The 24508-nt window shown below is 52.3% G+C and overlaps 1 protein-coding gene across 1 annotated transcript in view; it reads left to right on the forward strand.

Moving 5' to 3' along the window:
• The window catches only part of URB1 (URB1 ribosome biogenesis factor), a 77378-nt gene that overhangs the window by 36190 nt on the left and 16680 nt on the right, over positions 1-24508 (forward strand). Inside the window, exons 18-30 of the mRNA XM_075542372.1 lie at positions 753-923; positions 1950-2146; positions 2599-2820; positions 3757-3936; positions 5558-6413; positions 7423-7624; positions 8414-8600; positions 14280-14338; positions 17610-17803; positions 18647-18757; positions 19250-19313; positions 21812-21983; positions 22649-22751. Of these exons, the coding sequence (XP_075398487.1) occupies positions 753-923; positions 1950-2146; positions 2599-2820; positions 3757-3936; positions 5558-6413; positions 7423-7624; positions 8414-8600; positions 14280-14338; positions 17610-17803; positions 18647-18757; positions 19250-19313; positions 21812-21983; positions 22649-22751 (2718 nt within the window). The remainder of the gene's footprint in view (positions 1-752; positions 924-1949; positions 2147-2598; positions 2821-3756; positions 3937-5557; positions 6414-7422; positions 7625-8413; positions 8601-14279; positions 14339-17609; positions 17804-18646; positions 18758-19249; positions 19314-21811; positions 21984-22648; positions 22752-24508) is intronic.

Genomic DNA, 24508 nt, shown 5'->3' on the forward strand with positions numbered 1-24508 from the left:
GATTTTGTAGACCCGGCAGCTGCGGCACAGAGAGGTTAAACAACGTGCCTAAGCCAACACAGCCAGTCAGAAGCAAAGACAAGATTTGAATCCCTACACTCCCTCCCCAGACGTGGCATTCGCCCTGGGATACAACTGTGCCGCTCTGCTTTTGGCAAATCAGAATGCCAGGGTAACCCCCCAGGCTTCTCTTCCCAGCATCACTTGAGGCCATGTGGGGTGTCTTAATTCCTTCCCCTCCCCGTTGTAAATTTAAGTTCTCCCCACTCCAGATTCTAATTTGTTGGGAATTGGGGGGGGGGTGCTTCTTGGTTAACTGAACCGAGTAACCTGTGTTTTGTTGGCAAAGATCTTGAAATGACTTTATTTTGATCTTGAGGCTTTATGAAGGCCAAGTATCAGTGTAGACCAAACCGGGTGTTGATTCTTTCCCTGAGAAAAGTATCATTTTATTGTCTCTCTTTGAAATGTTCTCCTGCCTGGGTTCTTGGTTTCGGAGCTCGAGTGGCGTCATGGTTCTGAGCTGGACTGCTAGCCACAGGTCAGCAGTTTGAAACCACCTGCTGATCCACGGGAGAAAGATGGAAGAAAGAGTTAAAGCTTCGGGGACCCACGGGAGTAGCTCTGGCCTGGCCTGTAGGGTCAATGTGAGCCATCGGCTTCATGGCAGGGAGTTTGGTTTCGGGGGTCCTTTCTGGGGAATCTCTGGAGGCTCTTACCTGAGCTCCCCGACCCCCCACTTTCTGTTTCAGATGTCCTGGACATGGTGGATGTCCTGGTGGAGGGCAGCGAAGGCCTGGATGAGGAAATTGGGTTCTCGTTGAATGAAGACATGATCCTGCTCACCTTCCCATTCAGTGCGGTGGTCCCCGCAGCCCTGGAAGCCAGGAATAAGTTACTCCTTGGGACCGAGAAGAAAGCAGGTACCCATTTATGGCCCACGTGTTCTGGCTGCATCAGGTCAGCAGAGTCAGTGTGGGGTAGGAGGTAGCAACTCTCTTGCTGGAAGCTCAGAGTTGCAGACACTCTGTCCTGCCACATCGATAACTATCCACCTGGCTGGGCTCTGAGTACAGGGTGAGGAGGCTTGGCCGGGGGCTGATATTTTTGCTATCTTGAAGCTAGGAATAGGCGTCATCACTTGCTGGGTGTCGGGAATTGCCCACACTGAACTCAGTGGCGCAGTCAGGGGAGTGCACGTTTGGGTGCAGTGATAAGCCTGCACCTTTCGGTGACTGCATGGCCTTGTCATAGGCCTGTTTGGCAGATTCTGTCCTCACTGACTGTCCTCCAGGGGATGGTCCCCCTCCTGGAGCTGTGCCATCCCGACACAGCGAAGCAGGGTCACTATGCGAGGGGAGGGGAGTGGGCAGTTGGCAGGACGAGCCATGTCCAGGCCTGGATGTGATGAATCTGTCACGTGGTCCCGGCTCTGGAGACATGTGCCAGGAACGAGGACTGACGGGGGCACCTAGCCTGTCCGTGGCACCACAGCTTTTGCCTCCCCTTCTCTGTCCCTGGGTCTCCACCCCTGGGGCTCTAGCATGGAAGTCTGGCTGTGCGCCATGTGTGCTTTTAACCACAGAAGCCTAATCCAGTCACCTCATGAGTAGCCACCTCGCACCATCTGCCCGTGGAGGTGTGATCAGGTTGATGTGATTGCCGAACAGGTTTCTGTATAGCTCTCAGATGAAGCCGGACAAGGCGACCCGGCGATCTCCGGGTGAGATTGGGCCGTGGAAATGCGAGTCCGCAGTGGATCATTGGGGCTGACGTGACACAGCAGACACTACCCCACCAGGACCCTCTGCAGTGGCAGCCTCTCCCTTCCTGGGGAGCTGCAGAGCTGGCCTGGCCTTCCTGGGTCTCGGATATTCGTGGGACGCTGAGTTGCACATGAATCCTAGAAGGGGCTCATGGAAAACCACCCCGCTTCTCGTCCTTGGCAGGGGCAAGCATCGTGGCCTACCTGACGGCAGTGCTGACGGACCTCCTCCACACCCAGAGGGACCCCCTGGCTCTGTGCCTGCTGCTCCAGGCGTCCGACAAGCTAGAGCCCTTGTCGGGCTCCCCGTGGGGCAAGCAGCTCTGCCGGTTTCGCAGATACTACAGCCTCTGGATCCCGGAGCAGTCCCGTGAGGCCCTGGTGAGCACTGCCTTTCCCACAGAGCCCAGGGCAGACCTTGGAAAACACTATGTCTTCTCCCTGAGTCCTGGAGGTGACTGTGCATCCGGGTCTCGACCCTGTTGATTTTTCCCTCCTGGATCCTCGCATGCACCCTCCCTGTTGAGTCCATTTTGCCGTGTCCAGTTCAGAGGTGGTTAGATCTGGAACCTACCCTGCTCAGGCATGACCCTTGCCCCCAGGTACAGGGGTCGGAGTTCTAACACATCGGGGCGTGGGGTCTCCAGCTTAGCATTGCCCAATGCCGGGCCCTCATGCTCAGCATGGACCACATCAGGAGCCACCGTGGCACCATAGTAGACCGTGGCTTACTTCAACGAGCTTCTTAATGACTCGTGGCTACTTTGAGATGCCCCCAGGTGGGGCGCATCACTCACCCTGGGTCTCCTCCCTGCTGACTTGTCTCCCTTCAGCCTCTGCAGGCCTCGGACAGCATTGCACCCCGTGCTCCTGCCCCGGGCGCCCCCTTCACCGAGCTGCTCAAGGTGGCCTATGAGGAGGAGGGCGCGCTCCTGCATGAGGGTGTTGAGGCCCAGCTGCAGGCAGCCATCCCGAACATCCCACTGCAGCAGGTCCCCCGCGCCGCGAAACAGCTGCTGCTCTACCTCCGGACCACCGTGGAGAACTTCAGCCAGGTCAGCCTCGTCCCCACCCCTGCCAAGCTTTCCCACCCCCAGATACCGGGACTTTGCGGGATCCAAAGGAGAGACAGGGCTGGGCGGAAGAAGCCTGGTGGCAGAGCAGTTAGGCCATAGGGAATCTAGCTGTGGGGTCACTGTGTTGGGATCGGCTCCAGGGACACTGTTGACCCAGCCCGCATGGGAGTCCTGTGGCTGGGCCACAGGGCAAGCCCCTCCTGGGAGCAAGCAGCTGCAGAGGGCAAGCCCCATGCCACCCCCCCCCCCATGTCGTTGAGACAACTGCTAGTCAGGAGGAAAAGCTAGTGTGAGCCAGTGGCCACTGAGTCCACCCCAGCTCATGCTGAGCCCTGCACGTCTCAGCAGAAGTGGGCCCGCAGATTCTCAGCGACTCTCAGGAGTAGATCGCCAGCCCTCTCCTCTCTGGAATCTGGGTTGACGGGGCCCTCGAACCTTTCAGAGAGCACCCAAGCACACTAACCATTGGCACCCCCAGAGCAAGGCCCTCCCTCCCACGGGCTTTCTGGGGGCACTCACCTCATTTAGCGTCCTGTGCCCATGCAGTTGGTTCATACAAGGCTAAGCCGAGCCTTGGAGGTATGTCCTATCCCCTCATTTTGTCAAGATGCCCCTTTCCAGATTCAGGCAGACACACCTATTGCATGAAAGGTGTGTTTGAGCCTATTGGCATTTTGCAAACGCGAGGGAGTCTTTGAAAGTACGTGGGGGGAAGTACGTGGGGGAAACATGATCTTGTCACTCTGTTTGTCCATGAAGGCTTTGAAGCCCCCTGTTCTCTGCGTAAGGGGACTGTTGTCTTCAGCGCGGTCCCCTTCTCAAGCCTTGTGTTCCACTCTGCCCAGACTGCCCCTCTGACACCAGGGCAGGCAGTCGCTGTCCAGAGACTGAGGGCTCATGTCCTCCTCCTCACAGCTGGGCAGGAGTGCGGGGCCAGCCCTCCTGCAGCTCCTCACAGGTCTCCTCCGGGCCCTGCTGGTCCACTGCGAGAACCTGGACGCCCAGAAGCAGCTGCGGGGCCAGGCCGCCCAAGCCGAGACTGACCTCTTCCTGGACATGGAGGCCTTGGCCTCTCTGGAGCTGGCCAGTGACCAGGTACTGCCACCTGCCCCTGAGGGGCTCTGGGAGCTGTTTTCAGTCAAGTCTCAGATGGACTGGCTTTCTGGCCTCCCCGGATGGCCTACAGACCTGTAGGAAAACGGAGAGAAGCAAAGAGAAGTTGGTACAGGGTCCCCACCAAGAGTTGAGCACCCTGGGCTCTACCTGTTTGTGTTCACCTAGCTCGGGCAGCATCCCTGTTCTGGAGACTAGGAGGAGTGGCCTCAGGGTGATTTCTCTGTACGTAGTCACAGCCCATGCTGAGTGGTGGGAAGGCTTTCCAAAAGTCTGCGTAGCACTACGCTGGGGGGTGGGGGTGGGAGACAGGCAGCGAACCCATTCCCCTCTCCTGCCTTCTGCCTGGGGCGGCTGGCTGAGGAGTGGGGCCACGGTGACTGTTGCTCTCACCGTTGAAGAGGCCAGTCTACTTCTCAGCCTGATGCAAATACATGGCTTCCTTCCTCTGGTCCCGAAGTTGAGACTCGGGGGGTATTTGTTGCTGAATCCCGACTCCTAGCGCCCTCACCTGAAGGAGGATGAAACGCCGCCAGGCCGTGTGCCCTCTTGATGGCCGTGGGTGTTGCCAGGGCCCCGTGCATTCGAGTATCGTTCTTCCGCGGGGCTCATCTTTCGGCTCTCTGTCCGGCAACACTGGAACCGACTCCCCAGGCTTTCCGGCTGGAAGCTTCCCTGGAAGGTGGCTGCCGTGGTGACTGTGCTGGCATCTGGAAAACAGTGATGCTGCTTGTAGCAACCCAGCAGCATCCAAGCCGCCCAGTGACCACAAAGTGACAGGGGACAGCGCGTTGCTGCAGGAGCAGCCAGCCTGGTGGGACCAAGCAGTGCTGCCATGGGATGAGCTGGTTTTCAGCTTGGCGGTGCTGGCTTGGAAAGCGTGGGGGCTGTCGCCTTCCCTCCTTTAAGCATAAATAAAGCTAGGAGAAGGTTGGTCCCTGGCCCTAGGGGCTGGTGATGCCCGTGACTAGGGATCATCCTTAGCGAGGCTCTCTAACAGTTGAGTCGCACTTGGCTCTCATCTCACGCAGGCTGTCTTCTGAGCAGTGGCGGAGACCCAGCTGGCCGTGTTGGAATCGAGGAGGGAGGGTGCACTTGAGGCTTAGCACGTCACAAGGTGGACGCAAGATTCCCATTTGTTCTGGATGGGGAATAACCTTCCTCTCCCAGACATGTGCGCTCAGTTAAGCCGTGCTCGCCTGCTCAGAGGTCAGATGCGTGGAAGGGTGAGGCTGTGAGGAAGGCAGAGGCGGGGCAATTGACCCCAGCCTCATTCTGATGTTCCCACAGGGCCTGTCCCCGCAAGGGGTGTGACCCTGGGGCAGGTAGCTGCACAGCCACCTCATACAGTAGGTGCACCTGGGCTCCACAGGGGTCTGGCCATGGCACGGTCCAGTTCCCGTGGTGCTCACTGCTGTGTGCGGGAAAGACAGGTGGCTGGCAGCTGTGCCCCGAGGGTGGAGAAGGGGTGCCGTGGGCAGCCTCGCACCGGCAGCATCTAGGTTCCGGCTTGAGGATTCCGGGTTAGTGTCTAGCCAGTGGTGATCGTTGGCCCATGCCTGGTCGCCACTGTGGTGACGCGTGCACTCTGCTCATTCTTCAGACACTGGAGGAGGTGCTGGTGGCCGTCCTCAGACACCCCACGCTGGACAGCTGGTTTCTGGCCCTGGAGCAGCAGACTCTGCCCTCCCACACCCTCAGCCCCATTCTTGTGAAGCTGCTGGCGGCCGGGCTGAGCGCCGGGATTCTTCAGTTGCTGGTCACGAGCGCCCCCATCCTCCAGAACATCGGCCAGCTGGGCCTCCTCAGTCGGTACCTGGAGGCCATCACCCAGAGCGTGCTGAAGGAACTGAGCGTCCAGAGGGCGGGCCTGGCCCAGGCGCCACGCAGGACCCTCCCGCAACTGGAAGCCCTGCAGGCGCTGCACCCATACATGGGGAGCACCCAGATCCGAGAAATCACCCTGGCTCTACTGGGCCTGCCCGAGGCCTGCCTGGTCGCTCAGAGGCCCACCAAGTCCCCTGGGCAGGGGAGGCACCTGAACATTCTTGGCAAGACGCTGGTCCAGCTGCTGACCAGCAGCCCCCAGGACCAGCTGCCGCGTGGCGAGCTGCTCTGCTCCGCCGAGTACCTGAGGGGCCTGGCGGCCTTGCTTCCCACGCTGGCCATGGAGGAGCTGGATGCGGTGTTCCTCCACACTCTGCAGAGGAACCCTGAGCTGGCCCCCGTGGTCGGGGTCGGCCTCCTCGACTACTGCCTGGCCCGGCAGACGCCGGTGGCCCTGGACACGGTCAGCCTGCTCCTGCAACAAAGCTGTACCCACCTGTTGCGGTTCGAGCGGTGGTGCCTGCGGGCCGGCTCCAGGCGCGTCCTACAGGGGAACCTCGATGTCTTCCTCCCCCTCATCCACGTGTACCTCCAGTGCAGCTGTCAGGCACATTTCACACGCCCAGCAGGAGGTATGGCTGGCTCGGGGGCTTGGAGGGGTGGGCCAGTGAGGTGAATTGTGTGTTCTTGTCTCAGCTCAGGGACCTCACCTCTTAGCGTGTAGCTTAATTCCTTCCCTTCACTGCCAGGTCCAGCTCAGAGGACTCGGAATTCTGACCCCGCACCAAGCCCCGAGCCCTCCAGCCTTCTGTCCCGAGGTGTAGCTAGCTCCTTGTGTCCCCTTGGCCCTGGGCTATCGTGCGGACCAAGGTTGTGCCTCGTCTGATTGAGGGACTACTGCGTCGCTCAGCCCACCTCGCTTTTCCCAGCTGGAGCGGCAGTTCCGGGAAGCTGATGCTGTGCACGGCTTCTTTCACTGGGCACCTTTGAACTGCTCAGATTTATTTCTGATTCTCTGAGCGTGTGAGCAGTTTCTCACTTCTCTGCTCTGCCTCCATTGTATGTAACTTCATGTCTGTTACAAGATGGGTTTTTTTAATTGTGACACATGTGATACAACATTAGCCGGTTCGACGTTCTTCACATGTGCCATTTGGTGGCATTAGGTGTGTGTCTGCTTATGTAACCATCACCATTATTCATTTCCACATTTTTTCAACACCCTTAAAAGAATCTCATGATGAGAGGTGGTCTTTTGTTTTGTTTTTAAAGTAGCAGGGACCCACACTCTCCTGCCGCTTCCAGGAGTGGGCGTCTAGTAGGTGCCCAGTACCCCGCACAGTGAACACAGGCCTTGGGACACCGATCCCTTCCTGGTACTCCGGGACATTTGTTAGTGTTGGCTGATGAGATGGAACGAGTGGCATGCTGATGTCTGTTTAACCGCCAGCCGGCTCTGGGGGAAGGCTGCTTCAGAGCACTGAACAATTCCCGTGGTGTAAATACCCGAGCCGCAGCCGATTTCAAGGTGCCAGAGCGACTGCCACCAGCTGATTCCTAAAGAGAGCAGCTTTGCAAGCTGGCATGAGCCGGCTCCAGCGCAGTTGGATGCATCCACCTGTCTTTGTGTCTCTGCCCCAGTGCCCTCTGCTGTCACGCCCGTTTTGAGGAAGGCCCTGTGGAGGCAGCTGCAGGACAAGCTCCTCGGAGCTGATGGCCTCCCCGAATGTGGTCTCCACCCGGAGGTCCTCTCCCAGCTGGTCCCCTTCGCGAGAGCCAAGGACCTCCGGGTCCTCATGGACCACCTGCCCACCTTGCTGCAAGCGCCAAGCAGTCATAGGAGGTATGAAGGCTGATCTTGCCGGCTGACGGTTCCCCACGCCTTTGCACCATTCCCTTTCTCCCTGTGCCATGCCCTTCATTCGGGCTGGGTCCCAGCCCCTGCGGGTTTCGGAGGCTGTGTATCTGTGCCCAGCAGAAAGCTGGTGCTTTCAAATGGTTGACCTCAAGGAAAGCGACCCGATGGGCAACCCCCCAGCAGACTAATTTATTGAAGAGTCTCTGCAACATGATGCCAGTCCATGAGAGGACAGTTCCTGTGTGAGCCCTTCCACCCACTTTTGCCTGGAACAGCTAGCTGTATCTCTACAAGCGAACCCTCGGTCTGATTCCTGCAGAGCAGCGCTTTGCAGCCGAGGGTGACTTTGCCACCTGGGGACCTTTGGCAATGCCTGACATCCTTGCTTGCCCTGAGGAAGGATGTGATCCTGGCATCCAGAGGGTGGAAGCCAGGGATGCTGCTAAGCATCCTACAATGCACAGGATGCCACCCGCCACAGAGAATTGTCTGCTCCCGAGTGTCAGGAGTGCTAACGCTGAACAATCCTGACTCATATCCTTTTTCTGGTGTGCTAATATGTTTCCCCACACAACCCCCCTCCATAAAGCTTGTTACACCTCTGGTGTTTGATAGGAGGCAGGCAAAGTCTGGGATCCCTGTGATTGAATCATGTTGGGAGCAGGATGGGAGGCAGGAGTGCATGCCCTGTCCTCTGCCCCACCCTGCCCATTGTAGTGCTTGGTCATCTAAAAGCATCTCCTCTGACTCTGTGCCATTTGTCTTCTGCTGCAGCTGGATTGTGGCTGACGCTGTCTCCCTCGTCTTGGAAGGATCAGCAGAGAAGCTGCACACCTGGAAAAAGATTCTTCTGGAATCGTGTATTAAATGGCTGATCGTGTCTTTCAGTGACAGCCAGCAAGACCATGACAATACTCGGGATCAGGAGAAGCAAATGCTTCTGAGGTTGACGGAGCTGCTGGTGAGTGTCTTCTCTTGAGATGACGGTGTGATATTTAAGGTGAAGGGTGAAATAGACCAGCAAAGCATTACAAATACATCTCAAGCCAGGTGGCTTGAAGGTGGCCTGGTGGGAAGCGAGGGGAGCCTTATAGAACTAGCATTCAGAGTGGCGGTTGGAGGGCAAACTCATCTTCTGTCGGTTCTGTCAAGTACTTCTCCTGCATCTGCTGTTAGGATCATATGGTTTGTTTTTTCTCTCTGTTGATATGGTGAGTTATGTTCATTGCTTGATAATGTTAAGCCATCCTGCCTTCTTGGGATATCCTTTTTATCTACTGTTGGATTTCACTTGCTCCTATTTTGTTAAGAATTTTTAGATCTACTTGTGCGCATCAAAAGACTTTACCAAAAGAATTAAAAGAGAGAACCTATAAATTTGGAAAAAATGTTTGGCAGCGACATTTCTGACAAGGGCCTAAGCTCTAAAATTGACAGAAAAAGTCAAAGATGCTCAGGATCTTTGGCCATTAGAGAGATGCAGTTCAGAACTGCAATGAGATCCGTGCTCTCTCCACCAGCAACAATGGCACCGATCCTCACAGCAGAAAGACACATGGTGCGAGGCTGCGGGAAGGCCGCGTGCTGTTACACTCCTGGTGGGCACGCAGAATGGAGAAGCCGCTCTGGACAGCAGCATGTGCTTCCTTAAAAAGCCAAAAGTAGGAAAGTCTTTCAGTGCTGCTTTCCCCACCTAGGCGTGTGCTCTAGAGCAGCGGTTCTCAACCTTCCTCATGCCACGACCCTTTCATACAGTTCCTCATGTTGTGGTGACCCCAACCATAACATTATAACTAATTTTGCTACTGTTATGAATCATAAGGTACATATCTGATATGCAGGATGTATTATCATTGTTATAAATTGAATATAATTAAAGCATAGTGATTAATCATAAAAAAATATGTACCATAGATACTCGTGTATAAGCCGAGTTTTTTCAGCACATTTTTAATGCAGTTTTTGTGGTAAAATTAGATCCTCGGCTGATATTTGATGTGGCTAATAATCAAGTATATATGGTAATTATAATTCATGAAGTATTGTTTTACCTCCAATACTGCTTCTTTCAACACAGAAGCTGCTTTTAACAGAGTAGCTGCTTTCAGCACAGCAGCTGCTTTCTACACAGTAGCTGCTCTCTACACGTGTGACTGGTCCGCATAAGTACATTTTGGCACCAACCCTGTCACATAACCCTGTATTTGTATGGGGTATATGGGATGGCGTTGGTGCGATGACGTCATCATGCCACATAGGTGTGTATGTGGGCGTATCTGCCTGTGGGCGGACCCGCCTGGTGACGGATAGAGGAGCGGTGTCTCAGTTCCTAAGACCAGTGGAAATGTGTTTTCGTTGTTTTCGGTGTTTTCGTTCGACCCTCCCAAGGGTTGAGACCCACAGGTTGAGAACCACTGCTCTAGCGAAATAAGAGGTGTGGCACAAGTAGACGTAACCACATGCGTATGTATTGTACTCCCAATAGCAAAAGTATGGGAGCAGCGTAAATGACTATCAGTAGATAACTGGAAAACTGATACATACATGCATCAGGAAAGGTCTCAAAGCGTGGAGGAATCCGTGGACAGCATGCGAGTAAAGTAGACCAGGAAGGACAGCTGTTGTACGAGGCCTCTGAACACAGGGAAGAAAGGGGTTGCACACATTCAGCGTTGTTCTACGGTGATTACCAGGGATGGGGTGCGGGGAGGGGGAAGAGAAGCTCACTAACTAGATAGCACTGTCTGTTACCGTGAAAGCAAAGGCAATCCACGGTAAGGGGGAGTTGGCACTAAGTGGCCACGTCGACTGGGAGGCAGGCAAGCGTGAAAGGCACCCACTGCACCCACTGCAACTACACGGTCCACTTATTTAACACATACTCGCATGGGACCGTTCCTTTCTGAGCAAGGGTGTGTAGTGTGTCACTAAAAGAAACTAGTTCCTTTCGCTCAAGTTGCTGAATTCATTGCTAATAGTATTCTCATCTTTCTTTATATTTGTAAAATTTAATGATACCACATTTCTCGTTCCTGATCATAACAGTTGTGTTCTCGTGTGTGCTAACCAATCTGGTTAAGAGTTTGTTAATTTTATTCATCTCAGTGAAAAACCTCTTGCTTTCTTTTTTAAACAGTTTTATTGGCATACAGTTCACATAATGTGCAACCCAGCAGCTCAGTCGCTTCAAGAAGAGTGTACAGTCATCACCACGGTCAATGCTAGAACATTTTCTTTGCTCTCGTTCTCATGGCTATCAGCTCCCCGTGTCCTCCTAGCCTCCCCTGGCATACCTTCAAGGAACCGTTAATCCAGCTCCTGTCTCTGCGTTTACCTATCCTGGATTTCATATATGGAAAACCATTTAAAAGAAAATAACAAAATGAGCAACAATAGCAAAGTAAAACAGTTGAAAACTCCAATAGAAAAGCAAGCAGAACAAATTCAAAACTAGAGCAGATTTTAAATGACCAAAGGAAAGCGCCAAATGATAAGATGTAACTTGTAACCTCACGGTATACGCAGCAACCCACCTTCCAGTTCATTCTGCAGGATAGCAGGTCTGTTCACATCCCTGGTTCATGGTCACAGGAGATTCGTTAGCGGCTCCATCCACATTATCTCCCCTCCATTTATTTTTGAACTGAAACGACTTTTACATGGGTCAAAGGGAGCTCAAGTAACCTAACTACACTTTAACCTAAGTACACCTTCCATAATCAACTCGATGATGCCCTCTGATATTCAAGCTTGTCACATCCCTCACCTTTGGCCAGAGAGGCTTCACCAGTAGCTTAATCCACGTGTCGACCCTGCAAATAGATGTTGGGCTTCTGTCGTCCATAACCTTCTGCAAACCAGGTATTCAGAATTTAAGCTCTGATACCATTCCCTGCTTTAGATTTGGATTTTTTATTTTACAGGCCTTGGATCACATAGGCTTGTGTGCTTCTTCCTTGTGGACTTAGTTGATGCCTCACTTAGATGGCTGCTCGTTTGAAGGCAAGTCTTTAGGACCCCAGATGCTGTTCCTTCTAGTAGCCAGGCACCATCTAGTTTCTTCACCACACTTTACTGTAGCACCCATCGCTTCAGTGAACTCGTCATGAGGGAGGATGGGCATCAAGCAAGGCCAAGTCATACGAACTAATTGCTTTTAGATTGAGGCTGGAGTTAATTATGTGTGAGCCCCGAATTCTTTTATATAGCGTGGTTTATTTATTTATGTCTCTGGTTTACCTTAGAGACATCATTGTCTTTTTTGTGTTCATATGTTTTTGGTTTTTATTCATTGCCATTGTTTGTTAGAGAACATTATCAATCATATTCCTGCAGTGTAAGATAGCTCTATTGATAATGTCATTAATTTAGCCATTGGCATAGAATTTGAACCATTATTGAGTAAAGAAACTATGTACCTATAGCCCAACAATGAACCGCAGTACAGAACTGTTGACGTGCACAGATGAAACTCTTAAGTGATTGGACACTATATATACTAACAATGGGAGTTGGTGATAGGGTGAAACTTTCCCTAATATTCATTGACAACGCCAGAGGCATGCCTGCCAGATGAATGCATGTCATAATAAAGCAAAGAGGGCAGTCGAATAGATGGTAAGTGTGTGGTTTATGCGCGAGATTCTAAGCAAAGTGACAACATACTCTAGTTCTGTGCCCATGGGGTCGCAGGGGTCAGTCTTCAGCTTCCTCTCACACTAGGGAGCTTCAGCGTAGGTCCAGGGGAGTTTGAGGTAAAGCCTCGTGTACTTCGCACGGTTTCCACTTGAAGTGGGAGCCCTCTGATGTGCCACGAAGGATGCTGTACTCTGAAAGAACAGTCTCAAGTCTCAGCAGTCTATAGCACATACTCGTTTTCATTCAGTTATGCATTTTCCTTTCTTCTGTGAGTTATTGAGAAGTATATAAATCTTCATGTTATTGATTTGTAAAGTTCATTTCACGTCTTTAGAGACTATATTTCACATGACCTGAATTCTTGTAACATTAAATGGGACTGGTTTATAGACCAGAATATGGTATGTCTTGCAAATATTTTTGTGTACCTGAAATCAATGAGCTCTCTGTTATTTTGCATGGAGTGTTATCAGCATTAATTCAAGTGGTAGAGAGGGTGTGCAAATATTCTATATCCTTCGTGATTTTTTTGTTTATTAATAATTAAAGAAATGTTTTGGACTAATCTCTGGGTATAAATTAAAATTGTCTTTCTCCTTGCAGTTTTGTCAGTTTTAGCTTCCTGTATTGTGAAGCTCTGCTTTTAGTTGTGTGGATGGCTAGGGTTTTGATGAATCTTTAATGAGCTTGTTTCTATTATCATGCAATGACTGCTTTATCCCTAGCAAGGTTCTGTGCTCTATGCTGGCTCACGGCAGCCCCCGGTGGGTTTCTCAGGCCGTCACTGTTGATGGGAGCAGAAAGCCCAGTCTTTCTCCTGTGGAGCTGCTGGGGGTTTCCACCTGCCGACCATGTGGATTGTGCCCTGTGCGTAACCACTACACCACCAGGGCTCTTGCGTTGTAAATATAATAAATGCAAACAAAAATTTTTCTTCTTTGAAAAAGAAGGTACAATGTCTCCCGGCCCAGAGGCCATCCCATGATAAGTATGGTAAATATCCTTCTTGCTGAATATGGATGGTGTGCACATGTGGGTCATAAAATTACATATACTTGTAAGTACAAATAGGATCGTGCATGCTGTTTGAAGCCTGGAATTTTTTCCCATTTTCCTTTTGAAGCGCATTGAGAGATTTTTCCCTGTCAGTGACTCAGGGCCTGCAGTGGCCTTGGTCGTGGCCTCTGGTCTTCCCCAGGTGGGTGGCTGCCGCATGGTGGTTTTAAGCACTGGAATATTGCCGACCTGCCGTGTGCTTGCTGTGACCCAGTGCCTGATCCTTCTCTGAGTGTTTGGTGACTGCTCACCTTCCGACAAAGGCCTCAAAGAGGAGCTGCTGGGGGGAAGACCAGGGTCCAAACGCCTCTCAGTTTCCTTCACGTTCCGTTGGGCACCAGGTCCCCCCGCCCACCCAAAGCCTAGGCACACTCTACCGACCTCTCTATGGGACTCTTCTGGGACCCAGTGACGTGGGAGCTGGCATCGTCCAATCGTGCTGCTTCGTGTGATAAGCGGGAAACGGCAGCATCGGGGCTGCTGGGGTGTTCCCTCCGCCCGCTGGTGAGCTGGCATGCTAGAAACTCAGAGCGCCCAGCAGGAAGCAAAATAGGCACGTCGATTGTTCGGCTGACCATCGCCCGGTCTGAATGACTTTCATTTTGCTTCCATATTCTGTATTTTAGCTTTTGCTCTGTTCTGAGGTAGCTCTTGCTTCTGCTTCCTGCCCCTCCTCCCTGCTCTGTAACTTTGAGCCAGTTCCCCCTGGTCACACATTGCACAGATAGGGGACATGGCAAACAGGGCACTCTCGATGAGAGCCAAATGGTCGTCAGAGCATCGCTTTTCAGCTCTTTACTCCCGTGTATTACAGCGGAAGAATCTAGGCCCAGAGACGCCGCTGCCTTCATGAAGGTTCATGCAGCTCAAGCAGTTCGTAATTTGAGCAGTCAGTTGGGATGATGCATATTTATTCTTTTGTTGTTTTTTTTTTCCCACCCCCTAGCAATCCCTTAAAGAAGTTGACCCAGCTGACTGGCAGAGACTTGTGAAGACTGGACTGAAGTGAGTTGCTGCTCCTCTTCCCGCGTGGGGTGGTTCAGTGACGCTTCAGAAGCCACCGGTCATGCAAGCTGGTGTCAGAAAGGCGTGGCAGGGCCGTCCGACCCTTCTAGCTTCACGGAGTGGGTGGGGGTGGTGGGGGTAGCCAGGGAATCACACCAAGACTGATTCCTGTGAGACAGAGGTCAGACAGTTCTGACACAGCTGAGCCTCCTGTGGCACTCATGCAATGGACACAGAGCCCTCAAGCTAAACTCATGATATGGGGTTCATTCAGGAAGTAGGTTATGATTAGGATCAGGAGTGACCCGGGATGCATTTGTCGCCATCGTCATTTTTATCCGGTTGGACAGCTTCTCGGCTGTGCACACAGATAGGCGTTTCTCAGCCCTGGTGCCTTTTGGTCTGGCCTAGCCTCTTCCTTCTTTTGGCAGGTGTTACGGAGCTCTTCAGCTCTTCCAGTAAGTGCCCAGGGGCATCCACCTCTGCCAGTAAGCCGTGGCCTGAAGATGCTCGGCTCTCTAGCTTCATGGGCCAGGTTGCCCACTGCACCGTCTCCTTCCTCCTGCAATCTGGTGCTGCCTCTCACCTTCTCACTCTATCTCCAGTGTTATAGCTTCTTGTCTGTCTCTTGGATCTAGGAGGCACCCAGCTCAGAGCTCCTGGCTCCCCAGGATGCTTCACTCCTAGCTCTTCTTTCTTGGTCACTGTAAGGTCTCCCCTCTGCCTCCGGGGTGGTTTCATTTTAAGCCTTGTGGGATTGCAAAACTGACTTATCCCTTTGTTAGGGTTCCAGAAACCTTGTGCGCATGGAGCCCTGGTGGTATAGTGGTTATGCATTGGGCTGCTAACCACAAGGTCAGCAGTTTGAAACCACCAACTGCTCACAGGAGAAAGATGAGGCTTTCTATTCCCTTGAAGAGTTACAGTCTCCGAAACCCACAGGGACAGTTCAGTCCTGTCCTGTAGGGTCACAGTGAGTTGGAATTGACTTGGTCGCAGTGAGTTCGAACCCCACAATGGTGCCATGCATCTCATTAGCCTTATTAGCCAGCTGTCCGATTTCCGTGGTAGGTCACAAACACCTCACTGGCATCGTCCCACGCAGGCATTTGGTGGGGCTTACAAGAGCATGGCAGAAAAGGCCCTTAGAAAGCTCCCCACCCCACTGCAGATGCGTGTAATGCAGGGGTTATTCCAGATTTAGAGAAAGGTGTGGATTGTGAGCAGGCAGCTAATTTGCCTGTTGGAGTGTTGTGTGTTTCTGATGGAAACGAGAGGAGCAGCCCTTGTGAAAATGAAATAATCAGCAGCCTCCACATGTAGTGAATGGCGCCAGCGTTCACTATTTGCTGTAATTCGTCCTCTTGCATCCCTCCACCCACTGAAGGTCATCACTCCTGGCACTGAGCTCTCTCAGGCCCGTTCTATTTTGCATGGTTTGATTTTGTGTCAGTATGTGACTTTAAGCACTACTATGGTTTCGTGGTTTGATATGGCACACTAATTCCCAGCCAGCGCACCTTCTGGGAAGCCACCACTGTCCGCCTGTCTGTGGAAGCGTGCATGTTGCTGTGACGCTGAAGAGCTATCGTGGAGCTTCAGAGAAAGTCCCGGTGATCTGCTTTTGAAATTCAGCTGATGCAAGCCCCGGGCCACAGTAGTTCCGTCCTGAACTGGCCGCAGAGAGGATGCGGGACTGTAGCGTTCTGTTCGTTGTAGATGGGGCAGCCGTTAGCAGCAGCCGTGCCATGCTGTGCGTGTTCGTTTCCCATCCGCTGTCTTTGACCCTTCATCACGCAGCTCCATGTGCTGTTTTTGCTGCTGTGGAGTATCCACGAGGAGCTTACACGGTGGGCTACTGACTGTCCGGTCCGCAGTGCAAAACCACCAGGTGCACAGCAGGAGAAAGTGGGGGTCCCACTCCTGTGAACAGTTACCATCTCGGAACCCCACAGGGGCAGTTCTCCCTGTCCTGTGTGGTCATTGTGAGCCGAAATCACTTCCGGGGCAGTGACTTTGGTTGGATTTGTTTGTATGCTTCTAGAGTGGGTCACCTTTTGACTGTATCGTGGTCTGTATAATCAGTCCCCTGGCCTTGGACATCTAGGGTACTTCCTTTTCTGGCTTTTGCTGATGCAAATAGTTCTACGGTCAGCATCATGGTATCCTGGTGCACACGTTGGCAGAGTTTCTCAGGGAGAGGGGATTTGCTCTGGGCACACTTCATTCTCACCAGATGTTGGCATTACTGTCTAGTAGTTGCGTGACTCTGAGTGTCCTTGCCAACATTTGATGTGGTCAGATTTTCAGCGTTAGCAGTCAGGGCGTCCTGAAATGGTGTTTGATCCTGGCTACGGTTTTCATTTCCCGTCATGGTTGGATGGGACGGGCTTTTGGTACCAGAACCAAACTCCATGCCGTGCTGTTGGGTCCGACTCGGAACGACCCGCTAGGGCAGGGTAGAAGGGTCCCTGTGGGTTTCTGAGGCTGTAGCTCTCACGGGAATGAAAAGCCCTGTCTGCTCCCACGGACCAGCTGGTGGTTTTGAGCTCCTGACCTTGTGGTGAGCAGCCCAGCGAGGAACCACGACACCTGCAGGGCTCTAGGTCCATGATCGAGCGAGTTTAATCTATGCGAATGACAGACCTCAGATGATGGGGGCTCAGATGGTCGCTGAAAGGCTCTCACCTGTGAAGGATGTTTGGAAGTGTACCCAAGAAAAATCAGGAGAAAAATTACTGGATTTGTTGTGTGTGCAGTGAAACTCCCATCAGGGAAACTCAGTCGTCCCTGAACGGGCCTCGTGGGAACGCGCTGCTGCCTGTTGTGTGCCGTGGGATGGAGGAGCGCTGCCCACAGTCTCCACGGCTGTGCTCTCTGCAGCAGCCACTGCCACATCTTGCTCTTGTAGTGTAATTAGTGGATGCGAACTGCCAACCTCTCGAGCACTTATCCATTGCACCAATGCCGAAGATTAAAGGTTCGAGTCCACCACAATTGCCCCAGAAGAGAGGCCAGGCAATCTACTCCTAAAAACTGGCCAAGAGCACAGTCTCTCTCTCTCTCTCTCTCTCTCTCTCTCTCTCTCTCTCTCTCTCTCTCTCTCTCTCTCTCTCTCTCTCTCTCTCACACACACACACACACACACACACACACACACACACACACACACACACAGGCTCTCCTTGAGTCGGGGTTCATGCTCAGTGGCAGCTGGCGGTCTTTTCCTCTTGTTGTAGTGAACCTCTGCTCCCTCGGCTCTCCCTCGTAGGCTCCGCTACCAGGACCATGCGTTCTTAAAGGCACTGCACGCCGCCATACAGCACTTGTATTTCCCAGAGAGCGCCCTGTGCACGGAACTCGTCCAGCTCCCCGTGGTCCACATGATGCTCACCCAGCATTCGCTGTTTCTGCCGAGCATGCTGCAGGCCCAGGGAGAGGAGAGCCCAGACCGCCAAGTGAAAGGTGACCTCTCCCCACTCATCACACTGGTGGTGGCCCGCACTCAGCCCCATGTGTGTCCAGCGGGGCGGAGGCATGACGCAGAGCAGGCTTAGGCTGTTCAGTTTGTCAGTCCATACCAGGAACTGTTTCCCTGGACAAACACAATGCAGACTCCCGGGTACCCCTTTTCAAGACCTGTTCTGTCTTCTAGAGGGTATTTGAGGTCTTCCTGCCTTATCGTTGATGAGCATTCAAATCCAGGAGTTAGGGAATTGGGGAGGGGCAAAAGCAATTGTGGGAGTCTGACCCGAGGGAAATCGGATCCATGTGTGAATCTTAATGGGAAGATTGAAACTGGAGAGGGAGAAACGGTGCCACATCCCTCTTGACAGCCTCCTGTGAGAGGGTGCTTCCATGGTGATCTAGGTCCTGGCTCCACCCCTGGTTCAGTAAGTGTGTCCTGGCCATGTGACCCAGTGCGATGTGGGCGATGGTCCAAAGGCTCTGCTTAGACAGCCGTTGGAAAGTTGCCCACATCAACTACCAGATTGGAGAGAACCATGATCCGAATAAGTAGGTTGGGTGGTGGGAACAATACAAGGGGCTTTGCCCTTCTTTTCCAGCAGGGGTAGAGATAGTGAGATTTTGGCAACACGATCATGGGATGGGGGTACTTAATCAAAGCCTAATGGCTTAAAGTTTGAGGGGGGAGTTGGGGGTGGACTTAACTGCCTTGTTCAGGACCTAGCATCGGAGATTGGTCTGAAGACCAGAGAGGGTTATTGACGCTGGTCCCGGGGGGGGGCTCTGCCCTCGGCTCTGAATGTGCCCATGTGGGCTGCTTTCCATGTGACTTTCTTGCAGAGGCGCTGGTGGACCTGATGTCCACAGTGGTGGAGTTGTGCCCCGCTGTTTGTGAGAGCAGTCACTTTTCAGTGCTTCTCGGGGCCTACGGGGCCACGCTCAGCGTCCTGGGTAAGGATGGAAAGCCGGCAGTGTGACCCGGGGTGTGTGTGAGTATGGGGGTGTGACCTTGAGAGTGTGTGGGAACCAGTGTGTGTGGCCAAGGGAGTGTTTGAGGTCGGTTGTGACCTGGGGAAGTGTGTGTGTGTGTGTGTGTGTGTGTGTGTGTGTGAGAGAGAGAGAGAGACTGAACTGGAGAATGTGTGAGGATGCGTTTGTATGACTTGGGGAGCACGGCCCAGGGAATGTGCGAGTCCGGTGTAACCCTGAGGAGTGTGGGTTTGGGAGATCAGGGGAGCGTGTGAAGATTGTATGTGTGCCCTTGGCAATCTGAGCCAGCGGTGTGTGTGTGAGTATGGGGGTGTAACCCAGGGAGGAGGTCAGGATAAGTGTGTGGAGTGTGACCGAGGGAGCGTGTGAGTGTGGGGGTATGAGCTGTGTGTGTGAGACCACACGGGAATGCATAAAGGACCCAATGCCTAAACGCCTGCGATTGACTCCCAGACCAGAAGCTTTTACTTCTCCTCCGGGCCTATGAGAAGAACGACCTCAGCCTCCTCAGCTTCAGGTGAGCACGCGTCCAGAGACTGCGGAAACCCTGCAGTAGGCCCGCACTTGAAACGGCCTCTTCTTCCTCTTTGGTTCTGGGGTCGGCAGGAAATCCCCCAGCTCACACACTGGCCTCTGGTGACCTGATGGGCATGCATGTGTCCAGGCCTGCCCCAGATTCACTCCTGGCTGGCGGGTCTTAGTGTCGTTGTGACTTCTGAGACCCTCTCATGTTTACCTGGCTTTAGATGGCAATAACTTGTGAGCTGCGGGCTTGGGGGAGACCAGTGAGACATGCTGACCGAACATTACTCTCCTTCCTCACCTTGCTTGTGCAAGGTCTGTCTGTCTACTTGGCTTGCTCTCCCCTAGGTTGCCCCAGGCTGCTCCCTGGACTCTGAGGGCACTTCCCCAGCTCTGAAAGTGTCCGCTCTCTCTGGGGGACAGAGTTAAAGGAGGCTTCTTGAGTGAGCACCTCATAGAAAGCATTTCTGGATTGCCCTCTGGCTGCCCTGACGTCATCAGGTCCAGTGTGAACAGGAAGGAAGGGTTGTATGTGTTCACGTAGGCAGCGAGCCGAGCAAAGCCACGTAGGATGCCTCTCTCTCTAGGGGAGAAACAACTATTCCCATTGCAAAGTAGTTTTCAAAGTTGTGTTTCCTAGGATACGATCTGTATTCACTCAGAAACCCCCCTCCCCAAAGTGAAAAAACAAAGACATCTTACGAACACCCAGGTTTCAGCTAAGCCTGCTCTTCTCTAAGAGTTGGCTGCGCTCCTGCTTATCTGCAGTGGGTGGCACGCCTGTTGTGCCCTCCGTGGAAGGGCGTGTTCGTACCTGAGTATATACGTACGGGAGAGGGGAGGATAAGTTAGAAGCAGTTCTCAGGACAGCGAAGAGAGCGCTGTCCGAACTATCCATTTCTGCAGGTGAGCACCCTCCAGCTCAGCCATGGAAGGTCCCGTGGCTTGGTCTGTGGGTTAACCCGCAGTCAGCTGCAAGGGGGCTAGCTTCAGCTCCCAGGAGACAGTGAGGGTGTGGGACCCACTGGGCCGAGAGTCAGAGCAGCACAGAACCATCTCCTCAGCTTGAGGTGAGGCCCCTCTGACACCCTCAGGGAGGAGGCAGGCTGTGCTAGGGGGCGTGCTGGGCGCTCAGTGGCGCTCTGCGGATGGGTCTCTCTCCAGTGAGCAATCATTAGTCCGTCTCCTAGAAGCCATTGTCAACACCCTCTAAAGCAGTGGTTCTCAACCTGTGGGTCACAGCCCCCTTGGGGGGTAGAACGACTCTTTCACAGGGGTCCCCTGATTCATAACAGTAGCAAAATAACAGTTATGAAGTAGCAATGAAAATAAAGTTATGGTTGGGGTCACCGCACATGAGGAACTGTATGAAAGGGTCATGGCATGAGGAAGGTTGAGAACCACTGCTCTAAATGATCATTCACTGCTTTAACTATAACTATTGTTTATTTGTACGGACAAGCCTGTATTTAGAAAATGTTCATTCAATAGGTGTTTATTGAGCACAACCTGTTTACAAGGTGCTGTGCTCAGCACTGTAGGGAAGTAGTTGAGTGGAACGAGACGCCGTCCCTCCCCCGTCCTCACTACCTCTTCCCCTGTCCCGTTCCTCCGCCGCATCCATCCCCGGTCTGCTTCGGGGTTATGCGTCTCACACAAACGTCACTCTTTGTATTGGAGTCTGATGCAGCCGTGTGCATGAATTGGCTATTCCGGCTGGAGGGGGGGGTGTCACATGAGGGTGAAGGGGAGCGTGGCCGAGGAGCCTGGGGCACCAGTGGAAGGCGCAGCATGCAGAGTGGCTTGGAGGTGGAAGTCGGCACACTTCAGGGAAGGGTCGGAGGGTGAGTGTAGGAAACCGGTGGAAAGGCAGCCACAGTGGTCAAGGCCCAGGACAGAGCACCCCCCTGCTCAGAGCCTGAGACAGCAGCGCGCAGAGAACTGGCTGATATTTCAGGTGGAACAGAGCCTTCCTCGGAGTAGGCCTTGAGACTACATCCTGGCAGCAGTGGGGAGGGGGTGGTGGCTGAGGGCATAAAGGAGGAAACAGGAGGGAGGCCTGCGAGGGGGTTTCTGTGGGCGGCTGCAGTTGGGGCGGGGTGGCATGGGTGGTAGAGGTGTCCTGGCCACATGTCCATGTGGCGGCCTGCAGGATCGTGAAGCAGTCCGGGACCTGCAGCTGTGACCTAGCATGACTCCAGAGCCAGACTTCCTGAGCTCGGATCTCAGCCCTGCCACTTCCCAGCCCAGTTCTGAAATAGAGACGAGAGTGGCAAAGGGCTTAGATTCACGCATGGCACATCACTTGCCCCTTGGAGATATGGCTGTCTATCGATCTCACTGAGGGCCTCCCCCTCCCCCCCCCGGCCCCCCAGCTCGTGTGAGGAGGGATAGAACCAGCCCCAGTGCCTGCTTGTGACTTCAGAAGTGCGGCCCATTGCGGTGGTCATCGGTTCTGTTCCCATGACTGTCAGCTTTCCCCTCTGGCTCTAGGGTGCTGCTATGGGGCCCGGCAGCCGTGGAGCATCACAAGACGTGCCGGAGCCTGGGCAAGTCGCTGTGGCAGCAGCCGAGTGTCGGGGACATCCTCCGCCTGCTGGATCGGGACCGGATGATGAAGACCATCCTCCATTTTCCCCAGAACCGGAAGCTGCTGCCCCCTGAGGTACAGCACACGTGCTGTTTGTGCCTCCCAGGCCCAGGGCAGAAAGGTCAGGGTAGAAAGTGGAGTCCTGCCTCTTTTTACTTCAAAGACGCCCTGGAAGCTCTAGGGGTAAAGCATTGGGCTGCTCCCTTCAAGGTCGATGGTTCAAACCCACCAGCAGCTCCACAGGAGAATGATGAGGCTGTCTGCTCCCATATAGGTGTGCAGTCTTAGAGACCCTAGCAAGCAGTTCTGCTCTGTTCTCCAGAGGCGTCACTATAAGTTGGAATCGACTCGATGGCACTGGGTGGGTTTTTTCCCCCAAGGGTTCCAATTGTACCCTCTGCTTAATCATGCCACTCAACACAGACATTGCTTTTGGTGATGGGGTTTTAACTTTCGGTGTTAACTTCTAGCCGTGGTCCAGGAACAGACATTCCTTTGCTCATCACTGGGTCTCAGCATTATCAGCACTGGCCACATTTATTTCCCATGGAGCCTCCCTCCTCTCAGACATACCCTGTTTGTACCAGTGCTTGCTGTGTTCCCTTATGCAGAGAACGCATGTTTATACTCTTCTGAGTACTTGACATGATCCGACTTAGAGAAGCAGTGGGTAAGCGCTGGTAAGGCACTGTGTTTATGCTGTTGACTACTGCATTTCTGTGTGTTTGGGCCTGTTTCAGGATGCACAGGAAGCAATATTTAAAGATCAGAGCATAGTGGACCTCAGTGACCTTTATGACCCCTGCTTTCTGCTCCATCTCTTCAGTGAATTGACGAGGCCAGGTAAGCACAGCCTTGCGTGGTGGGCGCATGCTCCTGCTGTCCACCGTTCAAGTGTAAGCTCAGTGACTGTGTGAGGGTCAGTTTATTATCAAGAGCAGTTAATGATTCCTGGAGAATGTTGCAGTGGATCTCACCTGTTCTTTCCAGTCGTTTTTGGTAAAATAACATAATGGTTTGAGTATACTTTAATTTTTAAAATGTTCACAATTTTAAAACCTGATCATGGCCCATTGTTCTTGATGTTTTACAAGACATCCTATGAAGTTGTACTATGTGATGGTTAAATAACAATAAAATGAGAGATTTTATCCTTGAGAATGAATCAGAGCCTGATGAGGCTGGCTTCTTCTTAGATTAGGATATATTTGAATATTTTAATACCAACAGGCCCTGAGAATGGGAGTTTTGGTAGATGACTGGGTAGGGGAGAAAGAACAACAAAAATTCTGCAGACACTTGAAAAGAATATATTCTGCTTATATTGAGTGATTATATTGGCTTATGTGGTCGAAAGCATTCTTGAATTGTATATTGCTGATTTTCCATTTTCCCTAGCAAAAATAAGGGTTTTGAAGTCTTCAGCCCTTAAAAAAAAGCACTAATAACTATTTATTGTCTTCCTTCTAAATATTTTTCAAAGTTAAGTTGCTTTAAAAAAAGTTGTATATGATTTTTTGTTCATATACAACTCTTTTTAAAAGCGACTTGCCTTTTTTTTTTTTTTTAGCGCTTTAACTTTTATTATTTTAAACTTAATTTATTCCCGAGCCATGAATTTTTGCTTCTTCAGTTTCTTCTGGGAAATCTTTTTCTTCTGTGCAACCTCCTCTTCTGGTTTGGGGACTTGCCTTTTAAAAAGAGTTGTATATGAACATAAAATCATATCAGTGGGTGCTCACCTTCCCGATATGATCACTGAAGACAAATGTGTGCATAAGCAAATGTGATGAAGAAAGCTGCTGGTGCCTAGATATCAAAAGATATAGCGTCTGGGGTCTTAAAGGCTAGAAGGTAAACAAGTGGCCATCTACCTCAGAAGCAACAAAGCCCACATGGAAGAAGCACACCAGCCAGTGCGATCACGAGGTGCCGAAGGGATCAGGTATACGGCATCAAAGAACAAAAACTCAAATCATTGAGAATGAGGGGGAGTGCAGATTGGGGACCCAAAGCCCATCTGTAGGCAACTGGACATCCCCTCATGGAAGGATCACGGGGAGGAGACAAGCCAGACAGGGTGCATGGTATCAACGATGACACATAATACAACTTTCCTCTAGTTCTTAAATGCTTCCTCTCCTCACTATCATGATCCCAATTCTACCTTACAAATCTGGCTAGACCAGAGGATGTACACTGGTACAGACAGGAACTGGAAACACAGGGAATCCAGGACTGATGATCCCTTTAGGACCAGTGGTGAGAGTGGCAATATCTGGAGGGTAGAGGGAAAGTGGGGTAAAAAGGGGGAACCAATTACAAGGATCTACATATAACCTGCTCCCTGGGGGACGGACAACAGAAAAGTGAGTGAAGGGTGACATTGGACAGTGTAAGATATGACAAAATAGTAATTTATAAAGTATCAAGGGTTCATGGAGTGGGGAGTGGGAAGGGAGGGGGGAAATGAGGAGCTGATATTAAGGGCTCAAGTAGGAAGAAAGTGCTGATGGCCACAAATGTACAAACGCGCTTGACACGATGGATGGATGTATGTATTGTGATAAGAGTTGTATGAGCTCTTAAAATGATTGAAA

Source organism: Tenrec ecaudatus, chromosome 2 (assembly GCF_050624435.1).
Source record: "Tenrec ecaudatus isolate mTenEca1 chromosome 2, mTenEca1.hap1, whole genome shotgun sequence".
Classification (NCBI taxonomy): Eukaryota; Metazoa; Chordata; class Mammalia; order Afrosoricida; family Tenrecidae; genus Tenrec; species Tenrec ecaudatus.